At 46.3% G+C, this 18,201-nt stretch overlaps 2 protein-coding genes across 3 annotated transcripts; one reads left to right on the top strand and one right to left on the bottom strand.

Annotated features, from left to right (window-relative positions):
* The first annotated feature begins 238 nt into the window (after positions 1–238).
* On the top strand, positions 239–2,385 carry LOC123427523 (aquaporin PIP1-1-like). The gene is made up of 4 exons (XM_045111595.1): positions 239–836; positions 938–1,233; positions 1,356–1,496; positions 2,009–2,385. Exons 1-4 carry the CDS (start codon positions 503–505, stop codon positions 2,102–2,104), a joined length of 867 nt encoding a protein of 288 aa, XP_044967530.1. The 5' UTR covers positions 239–502; the 3' UTR covers positions 2,105–2,385.
* Positions 2,386–5,328: 2,943 nt separating this feature from the next.
* Positions 5,329–14,684, bottom strand: LOC123427521 (mitogen-activated protein kinase kinase kinase YODA-like). Of its 2 annotated transcripts, none has more exons than XM_045111593.1 (13): positions 14,336–14,684; positions 13,013–13,709; positions 12,184–12,924; positions 10,290–10,377; positions 10,111–10,173; positions 9,697–9,857; positions 9,541–9,616; positions 9,370–9,429; positions 9,146–9,256; positions 8,025–8,261; positions 7,830–7,921; positions 6,228–6,931; positions 5,329–5,764 (listed from the first exon to the last, which is right to left on the bottom strand). In XM_045111593.1, exons 2-12 carry the CDS (start codon positions 13,537–13,539, stop codon positions 6,418–6,420), a joined length of 2,670 nt encoding a protein of 889 aa, XP_044967528.1. In that variant the 5' UTR covers positions 13,540–13,709; positions 14,336–14,684; the 3' UTR covers positions 5,329–5,764; positions 6,228–6,417. The 2 variants fall into 2 exon arrangements, with proteins under 2 accessions (XP_044967528.1, XP_044967529.1); XM_045111594.1 differs by lacking the exon at positions 14,336–14,684 and adding an exon at positions 14,191–14,272.
* Positions 14,685–18,201: the final 3,517 nt, after the last annotated feature.

Here is an 18,201-nt window from a genome sequence, read left to right as displayed (position 1 = left end):
TGCTCTAAGGTCTTGCAAAATGGTGGACATGAGAAGCATTTGGCTACCTGATGCCGAATTGATGTTCTCAGATAGTTGACAAAATAGCAATTACAATTTGCAGGGCACTGATTGATCACGCAGCAGTTGCACCGATTCTCCGAGCTTGGAAAAATAATCATTCGTGTTTTTAGCTTTAAAAGGAATATTTATTTGTTCAAACGTTAAACACAAGCGGATAAGCAAGCAAACAAGGGCGCTGCAGCAGCGGCAAGCTAGGCAACAAACAAACAGGCTAAACAGCAAGCCAGCCCGCTCCTCCCCGCTGTCACGCCGGGCCACCACCCGCCGTCCTCGTCACCCGCCGTCCTCCACCCCTTCCTTCCAGAACCGCCGCTTGCCCCTATAAGACTCTTCACTCCCAGTGCTACCCTCACCACACGCTCACACCAAAGCCGCCCATCTCGTTCCGTTCCAGCTCAGGCGAGACAGCGACCACCGGCCTCCGGCGAGGGCAGCAGCGATGGAGGGCAAGGAGGAGGACGTGCGCCTCGGGGCGAACAAGTACTCGGAGCGGCAGCCCATCGGCACGGCGGCGCAGGGGTCCGAGGACAAGGACTACAAGGAGCCCCCGCCGGCGCCGCTGTTCGAGCCCGGCGAGCTCAAGTCGTGGTCCTTCTACCGCGCCGGCATCGCCGAGTTCATGGCCACCTTCCTCTTCCTCTACGTCACCATCCTCACCGTCATGGGCTACAGCGGCGCCGCCTCCAAGTGCGCCACCGTCGGCATCCAGGGCATCGCCTGGTCCTTCGGCGGCATGATCTTCGCCCTCGTCTACTGCACCGCCGGCATCTCTGGTACTGTTTTTTCTTGATTCCTGTAGCCTTTTCCTGTGTTTTTCTTCTTCCGTTTTTGCTGACTGCTAACGGATGGATGGATGGATGGGATTGGGATGCAGGCGGGCACATCAACCCGGCGGTGACCTTCGGGCTGTTCCTGGCGAGGAAGCTGTCGCTGACGAGGGCGGTGTTCTACATCATCATGCAGTGCCTGGGCGCCATCTGCGGCGCCGGCGTGGTCAAGGGGTTCCAGCAGGGCCTGTACATGGGCAACGGCGGCGGCGCCAACGTGGTGGCGTCCGGCTACACCAAGGGCTCCGGGCTCGGCGCCGAGATCATCGGCACCTTCGTCCTCGTCTACACCGTCTTCTCCGCCACCGACGCCAAGAGGAACGCCAGGGACTCCCACGTTCCCGTGAGTACCTACCAATACCATTACTGCCCTTCTCTTCTTCCCCTGTTGAATTTCCTTAATTACTGCCGTGCTGTGCTTGGTTATTAATGCATGGCTACTTATTGCCCGTGGAACGACGGCAGATCCTCGCCCCGCTGCCCATCGGGTTCGCCGTGTTCCTGGTCCACCTGGCCACCATCCCCATCACCGGCACCGGCATCAACCCGGCGAGGAGCCTCGGCGCGGCCATCATCTACAACAGGGAGCACGCCTGGTCAGACCACGTGAGTGAACCCAAACTGAAACCTAACACCCTCCTTTATCTAAACCTGAAAACACGGCACTCGACTTGTGTTTTTTTGCGGTAGTAGTAACTGCAGGCATGTGGTAGTGTTCAGAAGTAACTTAAAGCTGATGCAGACGCATAGCTACTCTAGCACACCCAATTAACCGATGTGAAATTGGGAGGTTTATTAATCTGGTGAACTGATGTGACAGTAGCAGCAATAATCGAGCAATTGTAGCTGATGGTACCACTATATCGATCATCTGCTAGTTATTCAAATATGGAAAGCCTTGCCCTTGATCTCGGAAGGGAAATGCAGAGAGACTTGCCTCGGCGTAGCACGCAACCACTGCCTTGTGGGAGCGGGACAATGACTTAAGTGTCCATTATAGACTACTAGTATTACTAGACCTTCATGATAAACATTCATCATTATCTAGGAAATAATGTAGCGCTGTTCCGCTTACTATAATAAGTGCTGACATATCCATAAAAACTTCGCGTTTGCAGTGGATCTTCTGGGTCGGCCCCTTCATCGGCGCCGCGCTGGCCGCCATCTACCACCAGGTGGTCATCAGAGCGATCCCATTCAAGACCAAGTCCTAAGCTGCTGCTACAAAGAAAGATGCCATCCCAACCCGAAGAGCAAACTGCGTGTTCTGAGTGAATTTCTTTCTGATGGGGGCGGCCCTCTCTTCCCATCGTCCGTGTTACCGTGGAATTCCAATTTGTCTTCCAAGTTTGATGTACTGCTCTTGCTCTTGCTCTTGCTCTTGCTCTGTATTCACCTGAACCCAGACAGAGGACTTGTATGTAATCTCATCAGTGCTCAGTTGTTGTGTAGTACTGCTCGTTGTTGTGCAAATCCAGCAAAGTTGTTTCAAGTAGTGCCCTCTTCTATTAGATTTCAGCCCCGGCTGCTATCTTGCTGCAGTTCAGTACAACATGACAAGTTATCGCGCGGTAGAAAGAAACTCGAGGGAAACTGTTGGGTCGTCCGAGCCGTTGCTCAGCCTCAGCTGCTGCGTGCTACGCGGTGCATGCGGCATATGCTGCCTGTCAGGCTGTGGCTGAAGCTATGGCTTGGTCACAGGCTAGCTGGTGGTAGATGGGGCAAAGGACAATGATGAGCGGAGCCACCAGCCGTTGGCAACTAGTAGTGGCGTGGCGTGGCTGCCACTCTGGTCTGGTCCTATTATGCATTGGCCGTGCGCCCAGTGCGTCAGGACCTAAAATGTTTATATTTTCGTATCAAAACAAGTTTGCATATCAACTCAATCAAAATTGTCTTTAAATAAAATAGTTTTACAACCAAATTAAAATTGTCTTGAATGAACATAAAATGAACCAATACATCTATTGGTTGTCAATATGTTCCCATATGTGCTCAACCAAGTCATTTTGAAGATTCAAATGAGTGTGTCAATCACGCATCTCATGATGGAACTGGACAAATTGTTGAAACATGGCCGGCTCTTGGTGCAGGGGCTCAACATTTTCACCTTGATAATCAAATCCTTGGTCGAAGATACTGTCATCACGCTCGTCCTCGACGATCATGTTGTGCATGATCACACAAGCAGTCATCACCTGTCAAAGCTTCCTTTCATCCCATCACAGTGTAGGGTTTTGAACGACACCCCATCGGGATTGAAGCACACCAAAAGCACGTTTCACATCATTTCTAGCAATCTCTTGCATTTGGGCAAATTTCTTTCTCTTCTCATCTTGGGGGTCCGAGATTGTCTTCACAAAAGTTGATCACTGAAGATATATACCATCAGCTAAATAGTATCCCTTGTTGTATTGGTGGCCGTTGATCTCAAAGTTGACAGGGGAAGTGGCCTTATGCAAGCCTTGCGAAGACTGGAGAACGCTGCAGCATGTTGATATCATTGTAAGAACCTGCCATGCCGAAGAAAGAATGTCATATTCAAAGATCATGCGAAGTCACCGCTTCTAATATGACAGTGCACGCTTTGACATGCCCCTTGTACTGGCCCTGCCAAGCAAATGGACAGTTCTTCCACTCCCGGTGCATACAATCTATGCTGCCAAGCATGTCTGGAAAGCCTCTAGCTGCGTTGGTCGCCAATAATCTCTCTGTATCAGCGGCAGTTGGCTGCCTCAAGTACTCAGGGCCAAACACCTCGATAACAGCCTGACAGAACTTGTACATTGACACCAGACATGTTGTCTCACTCATACCCACATAATCATCCACGAGATCGCCTGAAATTCCATATGCAAGCATGCGGATGGCCGCGGTGCATTTCTGGTAAGAGGGGAATTCTAGCTTGCCAAGGGCATCCGTCTTGCACTGAAAGTATGGGACATGAGCAACCACTCCCTCTCGGATACGATTGAACACATGCCTTGTCATACGAAAACGGCGACGAAATTTATCCGGCTTGAAGAGTGGTGTGTTCGCAAATTAATCGGCATAGAGCAGGGCCTGGCCTCTCTCCCTGTTGCGGTTCAGGTTCGGAGCACGGTCAGGGAGTGACCCCCTGTACCGAGGAAGCTGCCGTTGAATGTGGTCGTGAACCATCACTGCAGCCACCACAATATCTTCATCATCGGATAACGAATCGTCCGATGAATAAATGAAGTGGTGGAAGAAAACTCATCACCACTGTCCATACATTTGCGGCAAAATGTCGAACACCTTGCGCTCGTGGTGGCAAAGAGGCCGCGATGGTCACCTCGATGCAGGGGTGGTTGGTGGTCGGCTACTGGCCGCTCTGGAACACTCGTCGAAAGCTGTCGTGGCCATCGTGGTACGTCGCCTGCGGCCGTATCCACTCTGCCGTCGGCTACGACGGCGATGGTCAAATATTCTCCGATCGACGCCCAAACTACGGCGAAAGCGCGGGCGTGGTGGTGGCCATGGCGAGACGGGGTTTGCTATGGACGGCCGAGGGATGAGGTGGCCGGAGAATAGCGGCGGCGCCGTCGGCGGGGCGGGGCGGGAGAGGGGGTGGAGGCATTGGAATTTCTGGGAATACTTGTGTCCCCGACACGCGGGCCACGTACGAACAAGGGCGTGCGGCGAGCGCGTCCGCATGATATCCGTTTTTCTCAAACTGGACGCAAATTTGGGTCGGGATGGGTCAAAAACGGACGAAATTCAGACATTTGTCCGTTTGGGTCCACGCGTTGGGCCGTGGTATTCGTCCGTTTTACCCTAAACGAACGCGCGCGGAAAAGATGGAGTCGCGCGGTGAAGTTGACCTAAGCACGTAGTAGTGTTAACGGTACAGTACAAACAGACGAGCTCTACACCGTGGCAGATGCCGTGCTGGCTGTTTGTTTCTCTGCCGTCTAGCCGCGAACGGTACACAGGGGGTTGCCGATGCCTGCCAACCGGTGCAAGCAAGTGGAAGATGCGGGTATACGAGGCAAAGGACAATGAATGCAATGGTGAATTCTCTCTGAACGGCCACCAGACAGGCTGGTGAAGGTGGGAAACAACCGGTGTCCCAGCGGCTGGCTCTGTGACTGTGAGCCCTGATGGCCACCGCGCCAGCTCGAAAGGGGCTCACGCTGTCGGGGCCGCCGATCTGGGAGCTGGAGCGGCGGTAGATCGCCACAACAGATGGTAGCCTCTACTGTTACCGTGGAAAGAAAATGCAACTGAACCTGGACGGATGGCATGGCAACTTGGCAAGACATGATGCATAGTTGCATACTGCCAAACTGAGCTGACTAGGAGCACACCGAATCCTGGCGACAACAAGCAGACGCGACGATGCAAACACCCAACCTTTATGCCCAGCGCACCGCCTGCCAAGGGCACCACCACCATCTTGCCGAAAAGCATGTGCATATGGAGCTCGGAGAGGCAAGTTGCATATATACCGATTCAATATGAACAACTGGCATGGTACATCTGAAGGAGGAATTATACATATCGGGAGAGCTAATTTAATCAGGGGCCGACCATACTCTTTGTACGAGTTTCCATGGTGTGACTTGCAGCCGTCTGCTTCAACCTCGGGTAGCTGTTAAAAGAATCTGGCTCAACTGTTTCTCCTGTGCAAAATATTGGTGGCTTTTACTTGAGATTACTTCTGTACAAATGGCATCAGGACGCCAACAAAGGCAATTAACATATAGAGGCAGGGAGGTGCCCGACTACTCTCTCTGGCTTCTTCAGTCTCCTAGTATACAGTCTTGTCATTTCGACGCATGTTTGTTAGCACGCCAGTAGTAGTAGTATGCAGACACCCCAGTCGTTCCGCATAACAGCCATGGATGGATGGGCTGCGATTTACAGAGCAAAATTAGTAAGAACTATGGTCAAGACAAGCTTCAGTGCCCTGAAAGCAAGCGCGATGCTTGAGAAAATAAAGGCTCAAGTGTGGATTTTCCAGCTCATATATTTACGGATGCACATGACTTATTACCACATAGCGCTGGCAAATGACGGGGCACTAAAACAAGTCATTAATCAGTAGGAGCTGGCATCATATAAGTAAGGACATTAGAAAGGAAATTGTGTATTCATGTCTTCATCATGCATTAAAAATCATAACTCTATAGTTCTACAAGATCAGAAGAACATTTTGAGCCATGTTCAGTTAGACGCAAGCATTGTAATAAACCAGTTGTGCATTTTGTTGTGAGTGCTAGAAAATGCGGCACACAACATTCAAGGTGCAAAAGATCCTGACTTCATGTAATTGAACGCAGGCAATCAACTAAAAGTTGTAAGATCGTGACATACCTTTGTCTATCTGTGGGGATGACAACAAAGACTCCATCCATCTACAGTTGTTAGCTTCAAAATAAATCAATGATATTTCCCATAGTCATATTATGATACAATTCAAGCCACTGAATGGCCAAAGCAGCTGAAAACCACTTAGTTACCCTGCCAAGCTCCAAAAAAAAATCACTTGGCCTATCCTTGATAGTTAGTTATCACGCTTGAGTCCATGGTGGGGAGAACCAGTTGTTAAGTCTAGTGAAGGACTTGGCTTCACATGATCCACCAAGGCAGGACGAGTGAAATGTTCAGAAGGGGACAGTCTATCACGCAAATCAAAAACGTTCCCAAGCCTCTTTCCAAATTGAGGGCTCAGAATGTTAGCTTCAGATACTATTCTCTCCTGAATCCCCTGTGAGACTTGATGCACTCGACCAAATTGCCCAAGGTTGCGATCTGTAGGCCGGTTGGGGAAGTGATCATCTGGGCCTCTTGATGCGATTGCAAATCCTTCATTGCTGTAGGTTGGTTGCTTTGAATGATTAAAGGGAATAGCACCATTACCACCAGACAGGGGAGTAGAAGCGCCTGAAAGGGTTCTGGGACTTGAAATTGGAGAGGGTGACATTCGGCCATTTGTATGTTGGGGAGACCTTGACCTTAGCAGAGGACTTCCACATGGAGAAACTGGACAGGATATATTGCTCCGTATATGGATATCGCTGCAAAGTAAACAACAATATGAGGTACCATGCAAAGACAAATAAAGTTCACCAGAAATCAATTTCCTAGTAAGCATGAGGTTAGCTGTAGACACTGCACTAAAAGGAGGGCACCTAGGTGCTAGGCACTCCCCTCTTGTCTGTCCAGCACACCTAGGCACCTGCTTAATGAATAGTCCACATTTAAGCAAAAAAGATTTTTGGAGGACGGGTGCATTGGAGCACTTTATTTTGATAGTTCGAAAATTACATTTCAAAGTTTCAAAATTTTCTGAAGAAAATCTACATGTTCATATGGATGTATCTTACACATGCGTAAATTTTGGTGATGAAATAAGTAAACATGTGAGCTACACAAAATGTCAAAATGGTGATTTCTAAATAGTGAACACTATATGCCCTGTTCATCTTTCCAAAATCACAATCTTGTTATTTTTGTGTGGCTCACATCGTTACTTATTTCATCACATAAATGTGCATATGTGCAGTGTACATCCACATGAACATGTGGAACTTTTTCGGATTTTTAGACTTAAAAATACCATTTTGGAACTATTCAAATATACTCCCTCTGTACCGGAATATAGATCGCTGGAGTAGCTAAAGTTGGCTACTCCAGCGACCTATATTCCGGTACAGAGGGAGTAGTGCTCACTGGAGCACATGCACCAAAGTGGTTTTTTGACATTTAGGATGCGACCCTGCCACCTATAGCCTTTTAGGATATTAGAAGTAAAAAACTGTATGGTGTCTAGTGGTGCAAAGAAGTTCCAGGTAGGATGTGGCTTTAATTTGCACAGCTAACGTTTTAGTTATGAGTTACTGGCTTACTGCAATAGCGTTTAGGCGACAGTGTGTGCTTCTGAAAGAAATAAGCAGAACTTGGGAGATGTTGTACCTATGCTTCGAAGAAAATTTTGCACCCCTTCTCTGGTAAATTGTCTGACCCTCCAATCCCAATGACGAGATATTTGTTGTATGTCCAGCCACCTAAAAGATCAGTAGAAGCCTAGAAAAGTGAGAAGACCACGAGAATGACAAAAGTAGACACCGGGTCCTCCTTAATATGTCAGTTACAAAGAAGTATTGTTACCTTAGAATTCGGTCTACAAGATATCACGGGCAAATGTTCCAAAGGATCAGACATAACGGATTTCTCAAGTCGGACTTTATATTGTATGAACGAGTGTTGCAAAAGCTCCATTGCTGTCGGACGTTGAGAAGGATCACGTTGCAGACACTTTCTGATGAAGTCCTTGCACTGCTCTGATAGGTGATCTGGTATCGGTGGAAGTTCCTTGCTATTTCCAATCTTGAACATTGCAGCAATCTGTAGGTGAGAAAAGTGAGGAAATATTTGATGATTACTTACTTATCATGACCAACCAAAAATGGAGGCATTATCATCTACTCCCTCCGTTCCTAAATACAAGTCTTTCCAGAGGTTCTACTAGGGGACCACATACAGATGTATATGGACATATTTTAGAGTGTAAATTCACTCATTTTGCTTTGTATGTAGATCACTAGTGAAATCTCTTACAAGACTTATATTTAGGAACGGAGGGAATACATTTCTCATGAAATTACATGCAAGTAGTAAATGTGTTTTTGGAGTATCCACGTCAAGACAGTCATAAGTTCGTAAACAACCCAGGAAAGTTGTCATGTACATTCATCTGTTGTGAACAAAAATATATTTATTTTCCGAGTTTATTTTCTTTTTCAGCATCTTTTGTCATATGTTCCCAGTTTAAAGGATTAGTTATGTTGGGTAAAACTCTCAAGGCTAACTGGTTCACTTGTATCTGGCAGAAGGTGCGAAAACCAGAAAATATGTGCAGGAAATGGTTTAACATACTACACCTGTCACAGTACTAGTATTTCATAGTTTATGTGAGAAAGGTTATTTCATTGACATGTATGCACATCACTACAAACAGCTTGTCCATTCTAGAGTAAACTGAAAAAGGAAATGCTTCCAGGACACAGTCAAATTCAAAAAAAACCAAAATAGCAGTCATCCGAAACAAATAGCAGGAAGCAGAAAGTCAATCTTAAGCTGAACCCTTTGTTTTAATCGACTTGAAAGGTATTCTTGAAGTTTAACAGCATGTGTAGAATACAGATGAAGCAAGAAATGCAGCTTGCAACACACATTAGCCATCTGATATTATAGAACAAATATAAAGTGTGTCTTTGTAGAATACTGACCCCTTCGTACTGGCTCCATGGGGGTTTTGCGGTCGCCATCTCCAAGACAGTGCATCCTAAACTCCATATGTCAACCGCAAGATTGCAACCACCATTTGAACTCTTTATAACCTGCATGCGTGTTAAGTACAAATTTGTAACTAAAATAAAAGAAAATAAGATACACATGAAACTGAAATGAAAATGTACAAAGTAATGTAGGAGCATAATATTTTCAAGAGTACCTCTGGAGCCATCCAATATGGACTACCCTTAAATGAGAAAGGACATTGCTGCCCATTGATCTGGGAAAAGGTACCCCGAAAAGATGAACAAAAGACACCATTAATACAACATAATTAGTAAAATACATTTATTACTATATAAGAGAGGCCATCTGTGACCAGAAAGCTTACATGTTTAGCCATTCCAAAGTCTGCAAGCTTAACACGACCGCTAGGATCTACCAGTATGTTTGCACCTTTGATATCCCTGCATGTTGTGTAAGCATGACTTCAGTACACCAAAACTCCACTAATGCATAGATGCAACCAAAACAAACTGAATGCTACCTATGGACTGTATTCTTCGCATGCAAATAAGCTAAGCCTGAGAGTATCTGCTGAGTGTAGCTGCGTATTGCTGGTTCACCAAGCTGTCCATACTCTTGTAGAAGTTTATGGATAGATCCACCAGAGACAAACTCCAAGTATATATACAGTTTGTCATCAACCTGTTTTGGGCATAAATAATGTATGAAGTCATGCCCAAAAATGAAAAGTAACGCATAAAGGAGCCTTCCAAATTTCAATGAAATCCCAAGAAGCCCATAAACTCTCCTGCCACCCATGGAAAGGGGAGAAAGGTACAAAAATGATTACAACCCAGTTACAGGTATAATTCTCTGAACTTACAGGGAAAGATAGCAGCCCAACCAGAAATCAAAGAATACCAAGTAAATAACAATTGAAGGCAACAGTTTATACCGTTTCTGTGCCATAGTATCGTACGATATTTGGGTGTTGTAAGCGGCTCAAGAGCGATATTTCCTGAGTAAGAAAAGAATAAATGATACATTAAATGGAAAACAGTAATAAATAAACTGATCTTTTTGCTGCTGTGGTAGTGACATACTGTAGGTGGAAGCACATTTTAAAAACCATACCTGCCCCAACTGCTTTGCACTTTCCTTTGATTTAGGATCATCCGAGAATAGGGTCACCTCTTTCATAGCACACATTTCACCGCTATCACTGGTATAGATAGTGAAACCAAAACAGGGGGAGAGAACTGTGAGGAATCAAGACATGATTTGAAAATAATCAAATGGTCATCATATAGTACTAGCAAGGGAACTACGCGATGCTACTGATCTAAAAAGGCATACAACATGTTTACGAGGCTAGTTGATTTATTAAGGTGGGGTGTTGCTTGGAGTATCTATGAAATTCATTGTAGATCGAGGTATTTCTGCAAAACAGATTAAGTGGGTGTGAGCAATCCCATTTTAATCTTAGGCGTTGGTAGCAAATTGGACCGTTGCTAGTTGGTACAACCCCAAGTTGAAAGGACCATTCACCCACCAACTGGTTTCTTTATAGCAGTAGACATAAAGATTTAAGCCGCATAAACCATATAATTATCAAAATTATGTGCAGTAACTCAAAAAGGATATTAACTTCTCTTATCGTTACCATACCATGCTTTAACACGCCAATATGGTAACTAGAATTCAGTGACTTATGAGTCTGAATACAAGGGAGTCTACATTTAACATAAGATAGCAATACCATGTGCTCTTCTGCAAACGGTAACTTCTCAGTGCTAGGGATGCCCAATCCTAAACTAGGTTTCTTTATAGCAGTAGACATAAAGATTTAAGCCGCATAAACCATATAATTATCAAAATTATGTGCAGCAACTCAAAAAGGATATTAACTTCTCTTATCGTTACCATACCATGCTTTAACACGCCAATATGGTAACTAGAATTCAGTGACTTATGAGTCTGAATACAAGGGAGTCTACATTTAACATAAGATAGCAATACCATGTGCTCTTCTGCAAACGGTAACTTCTCAGTGCTAGGGATGCCCAATCCTAAACTAGGCACAGACTTTATGCAAGTTAGATATGGTCATCATTTGAATGATTTTTATTTACAACTCCCTCCGTTCCTGTAAGGAAGGCATTGAGTTTATTTGCCAAAATTCCCTGAAAGAAGGGGACTAATTTAGCGTTAAACCTGCCAAAAATACCCCCAAGTCACACGCCCGTGCTCCTTTATTGACAAGCCAGATTAAATAAGCTGCGGCTGAATTCTCCGGCTTCTGTGCTAGCCTTTATTGTGGTTTGTTTCTCTCATAGTAAATCCCACATGAATGCATGCATAAATGGAAAATTCCATGGCCTTGCATGTGCCAAGCAAAGCGAATGCACGGCTCACATTGGCTTATAAATTCCATATGCAAAGCGCTTGGGACCATTGCGAATAGCATGGGCGGGTGAGCATGCGCGGAGCGGCCAGTGCAAGGGTCTGAGAGAACCGAGTAACTCTGGCATGGCTAGAGAGACAATTGAGGGTGTTTGTGTGGTGGGCTAATAACTGCTCAAATGTGTGCTTTACCAGGGGTGAAAGGGTCCAAAACTGTTACTCCCCAGCCCTCCTTGGTCTTAGCGTAACAAATGTCATGCCCTCCTTTGAGAAACAGGAGTAGTTTTTAGCGCCTCATTGGAAACAGCGCATGTCACACCATAAACTTATGTAAACGCCCTAGACACCTAGTCTTAAAAGTGATTAAAGATAGCAAGCTGCTACAGTGCATGTCGCAAAAATATGACTATACCTCTGAAATAACAGAAAAGCTGTACGAGACCATATGAAATGAAACAAGATATTGTGAGAGTCTATATACACAAAGAACTTGCCGAAAATCAAGATAACCAGAATAGAACAAGTTACGCAAGCACCTCAGAAAAACTCTAAAGCATGCTTAAAGTATATGTACAGTAAGCCATACAATGAAATTTTGAAGTTCCATATGTAGGGAAACATATACCTGTTAAAGCCGACATATACATGGCCAAATGTCCCACGACCAATCAGCTTCCCCTTCTTCCATCGCGATCCAGGACTTGGTGGATTCTCTGTTCGACCAGGACTACGAGGCGCTGAAATAGGACTAGCTGGCGTGGACTTGTTTGGAAAAAATGAACTATTAGAGATGCTCAATGGTGGAAGAGGCAGTCTGTGTGTTTGCTTCTTCTTCCCACCGTCATTCCGACCTGTCGGAGATTCAGGTGCCATCCCTCCAGACCTCGGATGTAATGGAGAAACACTTCCACTGTGCACCCTGGAACTAGGGCCAGGACTTGTCATTCTTGGGCTAGGAATCGGTGAACACTCTGGACTACCTCTGCTGGGCTGCCAGAAAAGCTGGGCTAGCATATCACCACCCACGGAGTTATGGCCAGATGTTTGCCCTGAACCTGGACTGGAGCACTGACCAGAGCCAAGGAAAGTAACATCTGTATGAGGCTTCACTGCCCAAAAGGCTGAAGTTGGAATATGATCCGGACATATTCTTCTTGGACTTCTAGAAGGACTTGACATCAAACTATTCGGAGCACTCTCCAAGACTACCGGCCGAGGATTTTGTGGATTGGATTGGTGATTGTCAGCTGCAATACCTCTCGGGGATGTGGACAATGTATGGTTACTGAGGAATTGATTAGCTGTCTTTGTCATCTCCTTGGTATGCTTGGTGGTGATAGCACCAGGACGCTCTTTGCGCACATTACTTCAGGGTTCAAGCAGAATAAAGATATATGTAAGAGCAAGTTTGAATGAATAGGTACAAAATTAATGCACTGTAATAAGGAACATACCTTGACTTGCTCTTGGAAGTAGTATTTGTTGTGTTTTCAGCATCATTTCCAACAGGGCTCGGAAGCTGAGAATCTCCATGGTCATCACTATCAATAGAGCAGTTGCTAGAGAGGGAAGCAATCACTATTTCTGACCTTTTCTGAGGCCTGTTAGGTTTAGGAAGTGGCAGAAGCAGTGGTGGTTTGCCGCGTTTTTCTAATATGGGCCTTGATTCAGTGACATCAGAAGCAGTGCGTGTGACTGCAGGGCGTGATCCAGGAACAGGAAGTGGTTGGGAATGTAGCCTATCAGCTGAAAAGCTTTGACAGCGAGAAACTTCTTTTGAGGGCGAAGTTGCGCGCGATACTGTGGTAGACTGGCAGACCTTTTCAACAGTTGTATCATCGCCACGTCTATACCTCCGTTTTGATTTTCCGCTTCCTTTTTGCTCATTTGGACTTATAAAGCGATGAAATGTATCCATGAGGTTCTCTTTGGTGGTTTTCTTTGCATCTTTTGAGGAAGACTTCCCCCACCATGATGGCATATCGAATATGGAAGGATCTGTGGTATATCTAACCGGCTGTGCACGCACCACAATGTTACCAAAACTGATCAATTACCATATTCTGCCAATCAGATGAGAGCATAACACGGGCTTTTCTAGTGATGGCATGTAACACCCTCCACGATGGACCAGCGACTATGGAAGAATATCTGCAAAACCAAGAGCCAAAGATGGAGTAAGATTCCAGCTAGCACTTCCTTCCATTTCCATGCACATGAAAGTCTTTAACACATACCCAGGTTTTATACAAACCAGAAATTAAGTTCAAATCGGTATTAACCATGTGCCAATAGGAGCCCTTGGGGCAAGTGAAGGATTAAAAAAAAGGTCAGGCTAAAAATATGTTGTATCTCATTCAGGTTTCCCTAGGTTGGCTTGCGTGATTCAACAGCAGAACAAAAATATGTGATGAGCCACAGCATCATGCGCGTTTGGTTTTCATTTGCTTCGGACCAACCGAATCTTCTTAATTAGTTGCCATCATCGGGCGGACACTTGCTCAAGCGTGTGACCCGATTTGCCATGAATGCCCCCGCTTGAAGTGGAACGAACGAGACTGGAGTGCGCCACGCTTCGATCGATCGATCGACAGAATGCGATGCGGAAAGCGGGGGAAACACGGTTTCCCACCTCGTTTAGGCGAGGGGCTGTCGGGCGACAACTGACAGTTTAGGGGGCGGATCTAGATGGCGCGCTTGGTGCGCACCGGCACGCCCGGGAATCGCGGACGCTCTGTGGGGGCTCAGCTACTCACTGGGCGGAGACGAGCTCGTACCTCGGAAACCGGCGGCCGGGAGCTGCGGACGGGGTGGAGGCGGCAGGGACCCGACGCCCCCGACGAGCGAAAGGGGGGACGCGGGCGATGGCGGCGGGTCCGCGCCGTGAGGGGCGGGCGGTGCTCGGAGGAGGTGGCCCGGGACGGAGGCGTCGGCGGCGAGGCCCGGCGCGGCGGCGGACGGCGAGGGGAGATTTGGAGCTGCTGCGGTGGGGGAGGTGGGTTGGTAGGTCGGGTCGGGTCAGCAGGAGGAGGGAGGGAGAGGGAACAAAGGTAAGGGAAAGAAGACGGACGATGCTTCTCTCTTCTCTACTGATACTGATGATTATTATTTTTCTCGGCTCCGCCCGCACCTAGCACTGGTGGCAGTGGCACACTTGAAGAGGGAGGGAGGCAGGGCGGAGGACGAGTCCACCCTCAGTCGAACGTTGCGGCGCCCCGTGTACGTCGGGGTACGACTGCGAGACGGTCATCGGTCTACCACACACACAGACACAGCAGTGGAAACTGAGGCAAAGCGGCAACCGCCACACGATCGCCGCGGCTCGCCTGCCGGGATCGATCCCCTCTGCCTTCCAACCGCAAACTGCAAGGCTCGAGGGAACTCGGTGCTGGACCGGGTTGGGGTCTGGTTGACCCGTGGCTTTGGGATTGGGATGAGGGTTTTGATTCGAAGGTGAGCGTTGCGGTGGATGCTGATTAATCGAGTGGTGCGAATTATTTTACCTTGTTCTTTGCCAAGGGGGACCCCGTGATGGCTTGGCATGCCACGAAATGGATATTTTCTCGGTGAAATCTGTGTACCATGCGGATTGGTTATGACCGGTGAATGTGTTTTCGGAGAAATCCGCCTACCGTACGGACAGGTAATATCGGTTGCGAAAAGATCGATAGTACGTCAACCCGGTATGAAAATGTGTATGGAATATTTGGAATTCGTCGAGAGGCATAGGCCGTTGCATCGCAAGCGATGCATGCCACCATTCCCCGTTATTGAAAGATGACGGTGGCATGTGTGGACTCATGTCATATCGTATAATGTGTGCTCGAGTATGGTAAGAGTTGAGTCTAGTACGACATGTTCATATAACTCTCTTGGATGGCCGTGTTTGGCGATCAAAATTATACTCACGTAGTTGATTTCATCAAGAAAGATACAGGTATCAAAGTTATGCATTATTGGAAATTGGCACCATGAAAATGTAAGACCCCAATTCATATAAGCATGTGCATCTCTCCCCTCATTCCACGAGGTCGAGAAAGAGCGGCATCGGCAAACTCAGAGTTGAGGGAAGGTCCTTAATAGCTAGAAGGGGTCGATTGAATAAGCCATCATGGAACACGATGAAGATCGATGTAGATGTTGTGTCGAGCAAGTAATATGGATCATGTTACACGTGTGGTGACTCATGGTTTATTTCAGAAGCGTGTAATGCTCTTTGTAGCAGTTTAACGTCCTAAGTTATGTGCTTGACGTTGCAACATTTGAAAGAGATCCTTCCTAATCCACACTATGGTGGGGAGGGGAAGGAATCGGCCATAACTTGCCATAAAACCTAGCGACCATCTTATCATCTTCCACCCAACGTGAAGACGTATCCGCATGAACCGCTTTCTCCGGAACCACCCGGATGGACGGTGAGGCTTGAACCGGTGATCTAAAGAGTCCGACGGGTGGGACCGAAGAACGAGTTGGCGATGAGGAATTCCAAATTCTGGCCACCGCAAGGACACTAGCAATTGATGGTGGTGACAGTGAGGAAGACGAACATGGAAAATCCAACCCCACAAGGAGTGACGCAAAGTGGGAATGGCATCAGAACAACTCACTACCAATGGTTAAACAAAGGAGTTGAGACGATTCCGGTGAGAAGGGAACCAAGGACCTCCACGAACCTCACCTCGATCTCCTGGACACGATGGTGCATCAAGATCACAAGGGCTAAGACCCGCCCTAATATGGCGCGACCGTGAATGAGCTCCTCGTGAAGGCACCACATCAGTAGGCAAAGAGATCACAACGACACAAGGGCGAGAAACCCCTGGATCGGGGCAAACAAGGTTCATGTGAGATGGGTTCCTTGACTTCTAGTCCCTATATTGCTTTGCCTCACTACTACACCCGACTGATGAATCCCTAGTGATCTGGTAAAGGAGCAGAAAAAATTATTGTCTTTTTATCCCACAGGTAACCCTATGTTTCTAAGAAGCTTTGCAACAGAATTAAATTATAGTATTGGACTGGATCGAAATCAAGTTGCACCGTTGAACACTTACAAATAAAAATAGGCATGGGTATGAGGACTTGTTCTTAAAACCATATATTTGGGAAGATGATCATCATGATATTCGTTGGTGCTCTGGAAGTCGGCATTAGGATGTGCTTGCAACATCTTGACCCGGGGGGGTGTCCAAACTATGTCTTGACCGGAACGCGCCTTCTCCAAGAGTCAGTTGTCCAACCAAAGATCATATCTGTTGCGTGGGTTTGCCTCGGTTATTAAGATAAACCAAACAAAAGCATTGGGCGTTAAATGACTACACCTCTTGCATTTTGAGAGATAAGATTCATGCCACCATACTAAACATTTCTAACACTAGTGTTCAGAATGGTGTTTTCACATTCTCTCTGTCCTTAGCCTCTCCGTGGCTCGATCTGTATGATCCCGAGTACCTGCAGGGACAAAGGTCGCGAACGAGACAAGATGCATCTACGAAGAAATTTTGTTTCACATATACAAGACATCAAAATACTTCCATATATCCCTCCGACAAATACATAGGGTTGAGGGTTAGGCCTCAGCCCATGACCTTACCGAACTACTCACACATGACAATCAGAGCGTAAGAAGAAACCATTGAAGAACACATCAAGAAGATTGATTGATTAATAATATGTCTTGGAATAGTTGTTGAATGTGATACATGATTACAAGGTATGGCTAATTTGGTTAAGTGCTACGAAGATAGTGGTGGAGATGGCTATGGAGATGGAGATGGGAAATGTCGACGGCTAGGGTTGCTATGGATGACGAAGATGGAAGTCTCAACAATGTTCTATGTTGTTTCTGGCGTTGGCCCCTTCACGGTATTTGTAGGGTTGTACGTGAGGAAGCACTGTTGGCTTCCTGCGCCTCCCACTTTGGATCTACTTATCTCTGCTTTACTCTTTTCTATGTATATGATTGATGTTGTCCGTGTTTAGCCCCATTTCCCATGGAAACACACAAGAGAGAAGATTTTTGAATCATTTGCATTCATTAGCCATTAGCGGATATCTCGGTTTTTATGAAATACCGGTTTAGTCCGATGAGCATAAAGTTTTTACTCATCAACTCCCCAAGATTAAAATTGATCGTCCTCAAGCAACGTAGATAGAAATCCAAACCATAAGGAACTTGGTTGTTTATATCAAAATAGTGAGAAGGTCTAGTTCACTTACGAACAGTAAACCTAGATAGCCCTCTGACTTTTGACCTGAAAACTTAGTATAGTTGTAGGTGTGGCATGTCGTCTATTATACAAACCTTAGTGAAGCAAATATAATCAACACAAAGCTCTTTCTCAACTAGACAAAATAATAGAGTAGCTCTTATTCTACTTACTCTAGTTAACACTTGCTTGCCATGAATGCCCGAAAGATCATTTTCTTTCTTGAGCAATGAAAACATAAATTAGGGAGTGAAAGGTATGTAAAGACAACATGATTTTAGAGTAACTCGCTAACACACACACGAGTTAATCATCGTCAAGGATCTCAAGCACTCTATTTCCATCATTGCTTGCTAAAACTTTTGTTGACACGTGATAGGATTATGCCAAAGAAGGGATCATGCATAAAGTTTTCTAGTGGCATACTTTTGAGT

This window comes from Hordeum vulgare, chromosome 2H, assembly GCF_904849725.1.
Source record: "Hordeum vulgare subsp. vulgare chromosome 2H, MorexV3_pseudomolecules_assembly, whole genome shotgun sequence".
Taxonomy (NCBI): domain Eukaryota; kingdom Viridiplantae; phylum Streptophyta; class Magnoliopsida; order Poales; family Poaceae; genus Hordeum; species Hordeum vulgare.
The sequence above is the reverse complement of the archived record's forward strand: the minus strand, read 5'-3'. Positions and strand labels throughout refer to the sequence as shown.

What these genes read in the sequence shown, in the direction of transcription:
- LOC123427523 (XM_045111595.1), top strand. Translation starts at nt 503, where the DNA reads ATGGAGGGCAAGGAGGAGGACGTGCGCCTCGGGGCGAACAAGTACTCG. An exon ending in CCAGGGACTCCCACGTTCCC is followed by an intron (nt 1,234 to 1,355) that starts GTGAGTACCTAC and finishes GAACGACGGCAG; the next exon opens with ATCCTCGCCCCGCTGCCCAT. An exon ending in AGCACGCCTGGTCAGACCAC is followed by an intron (nt 1,497 to 2,008) that starts GTGAGTGAACCC and finishes TCGCGTTTGCAG; the next exon opens with TGGATCTTCTGGGTCGGCCC.
- LOC123427521 (XM_045111593.1), bottom strand. Translation starts at nt 13,539, where the DNA reads ATGCCATCATGGTGGGGGAAGTCTTCCTCAAAAGATGCAAAGAAAACC. An exon ending in ACTTCCAAGAGCAAGTCAAG is followed by an intron (nt 12,925 to 13,012) that starts GTATGTTCCTTA and finishes TGAACCCTGAAG; the next exon opens with TAATGTGCGCAAAGAGCGTC. An exon ending in CATGGAGCCAGTACGAAGGG is followed by an intron (nt 8,262 to 9,145) that starts GTCAGTATTCTA and finishes TCTCACCTACAG; the next exon opens with ATTGCTGCAATGTTCAAGAT.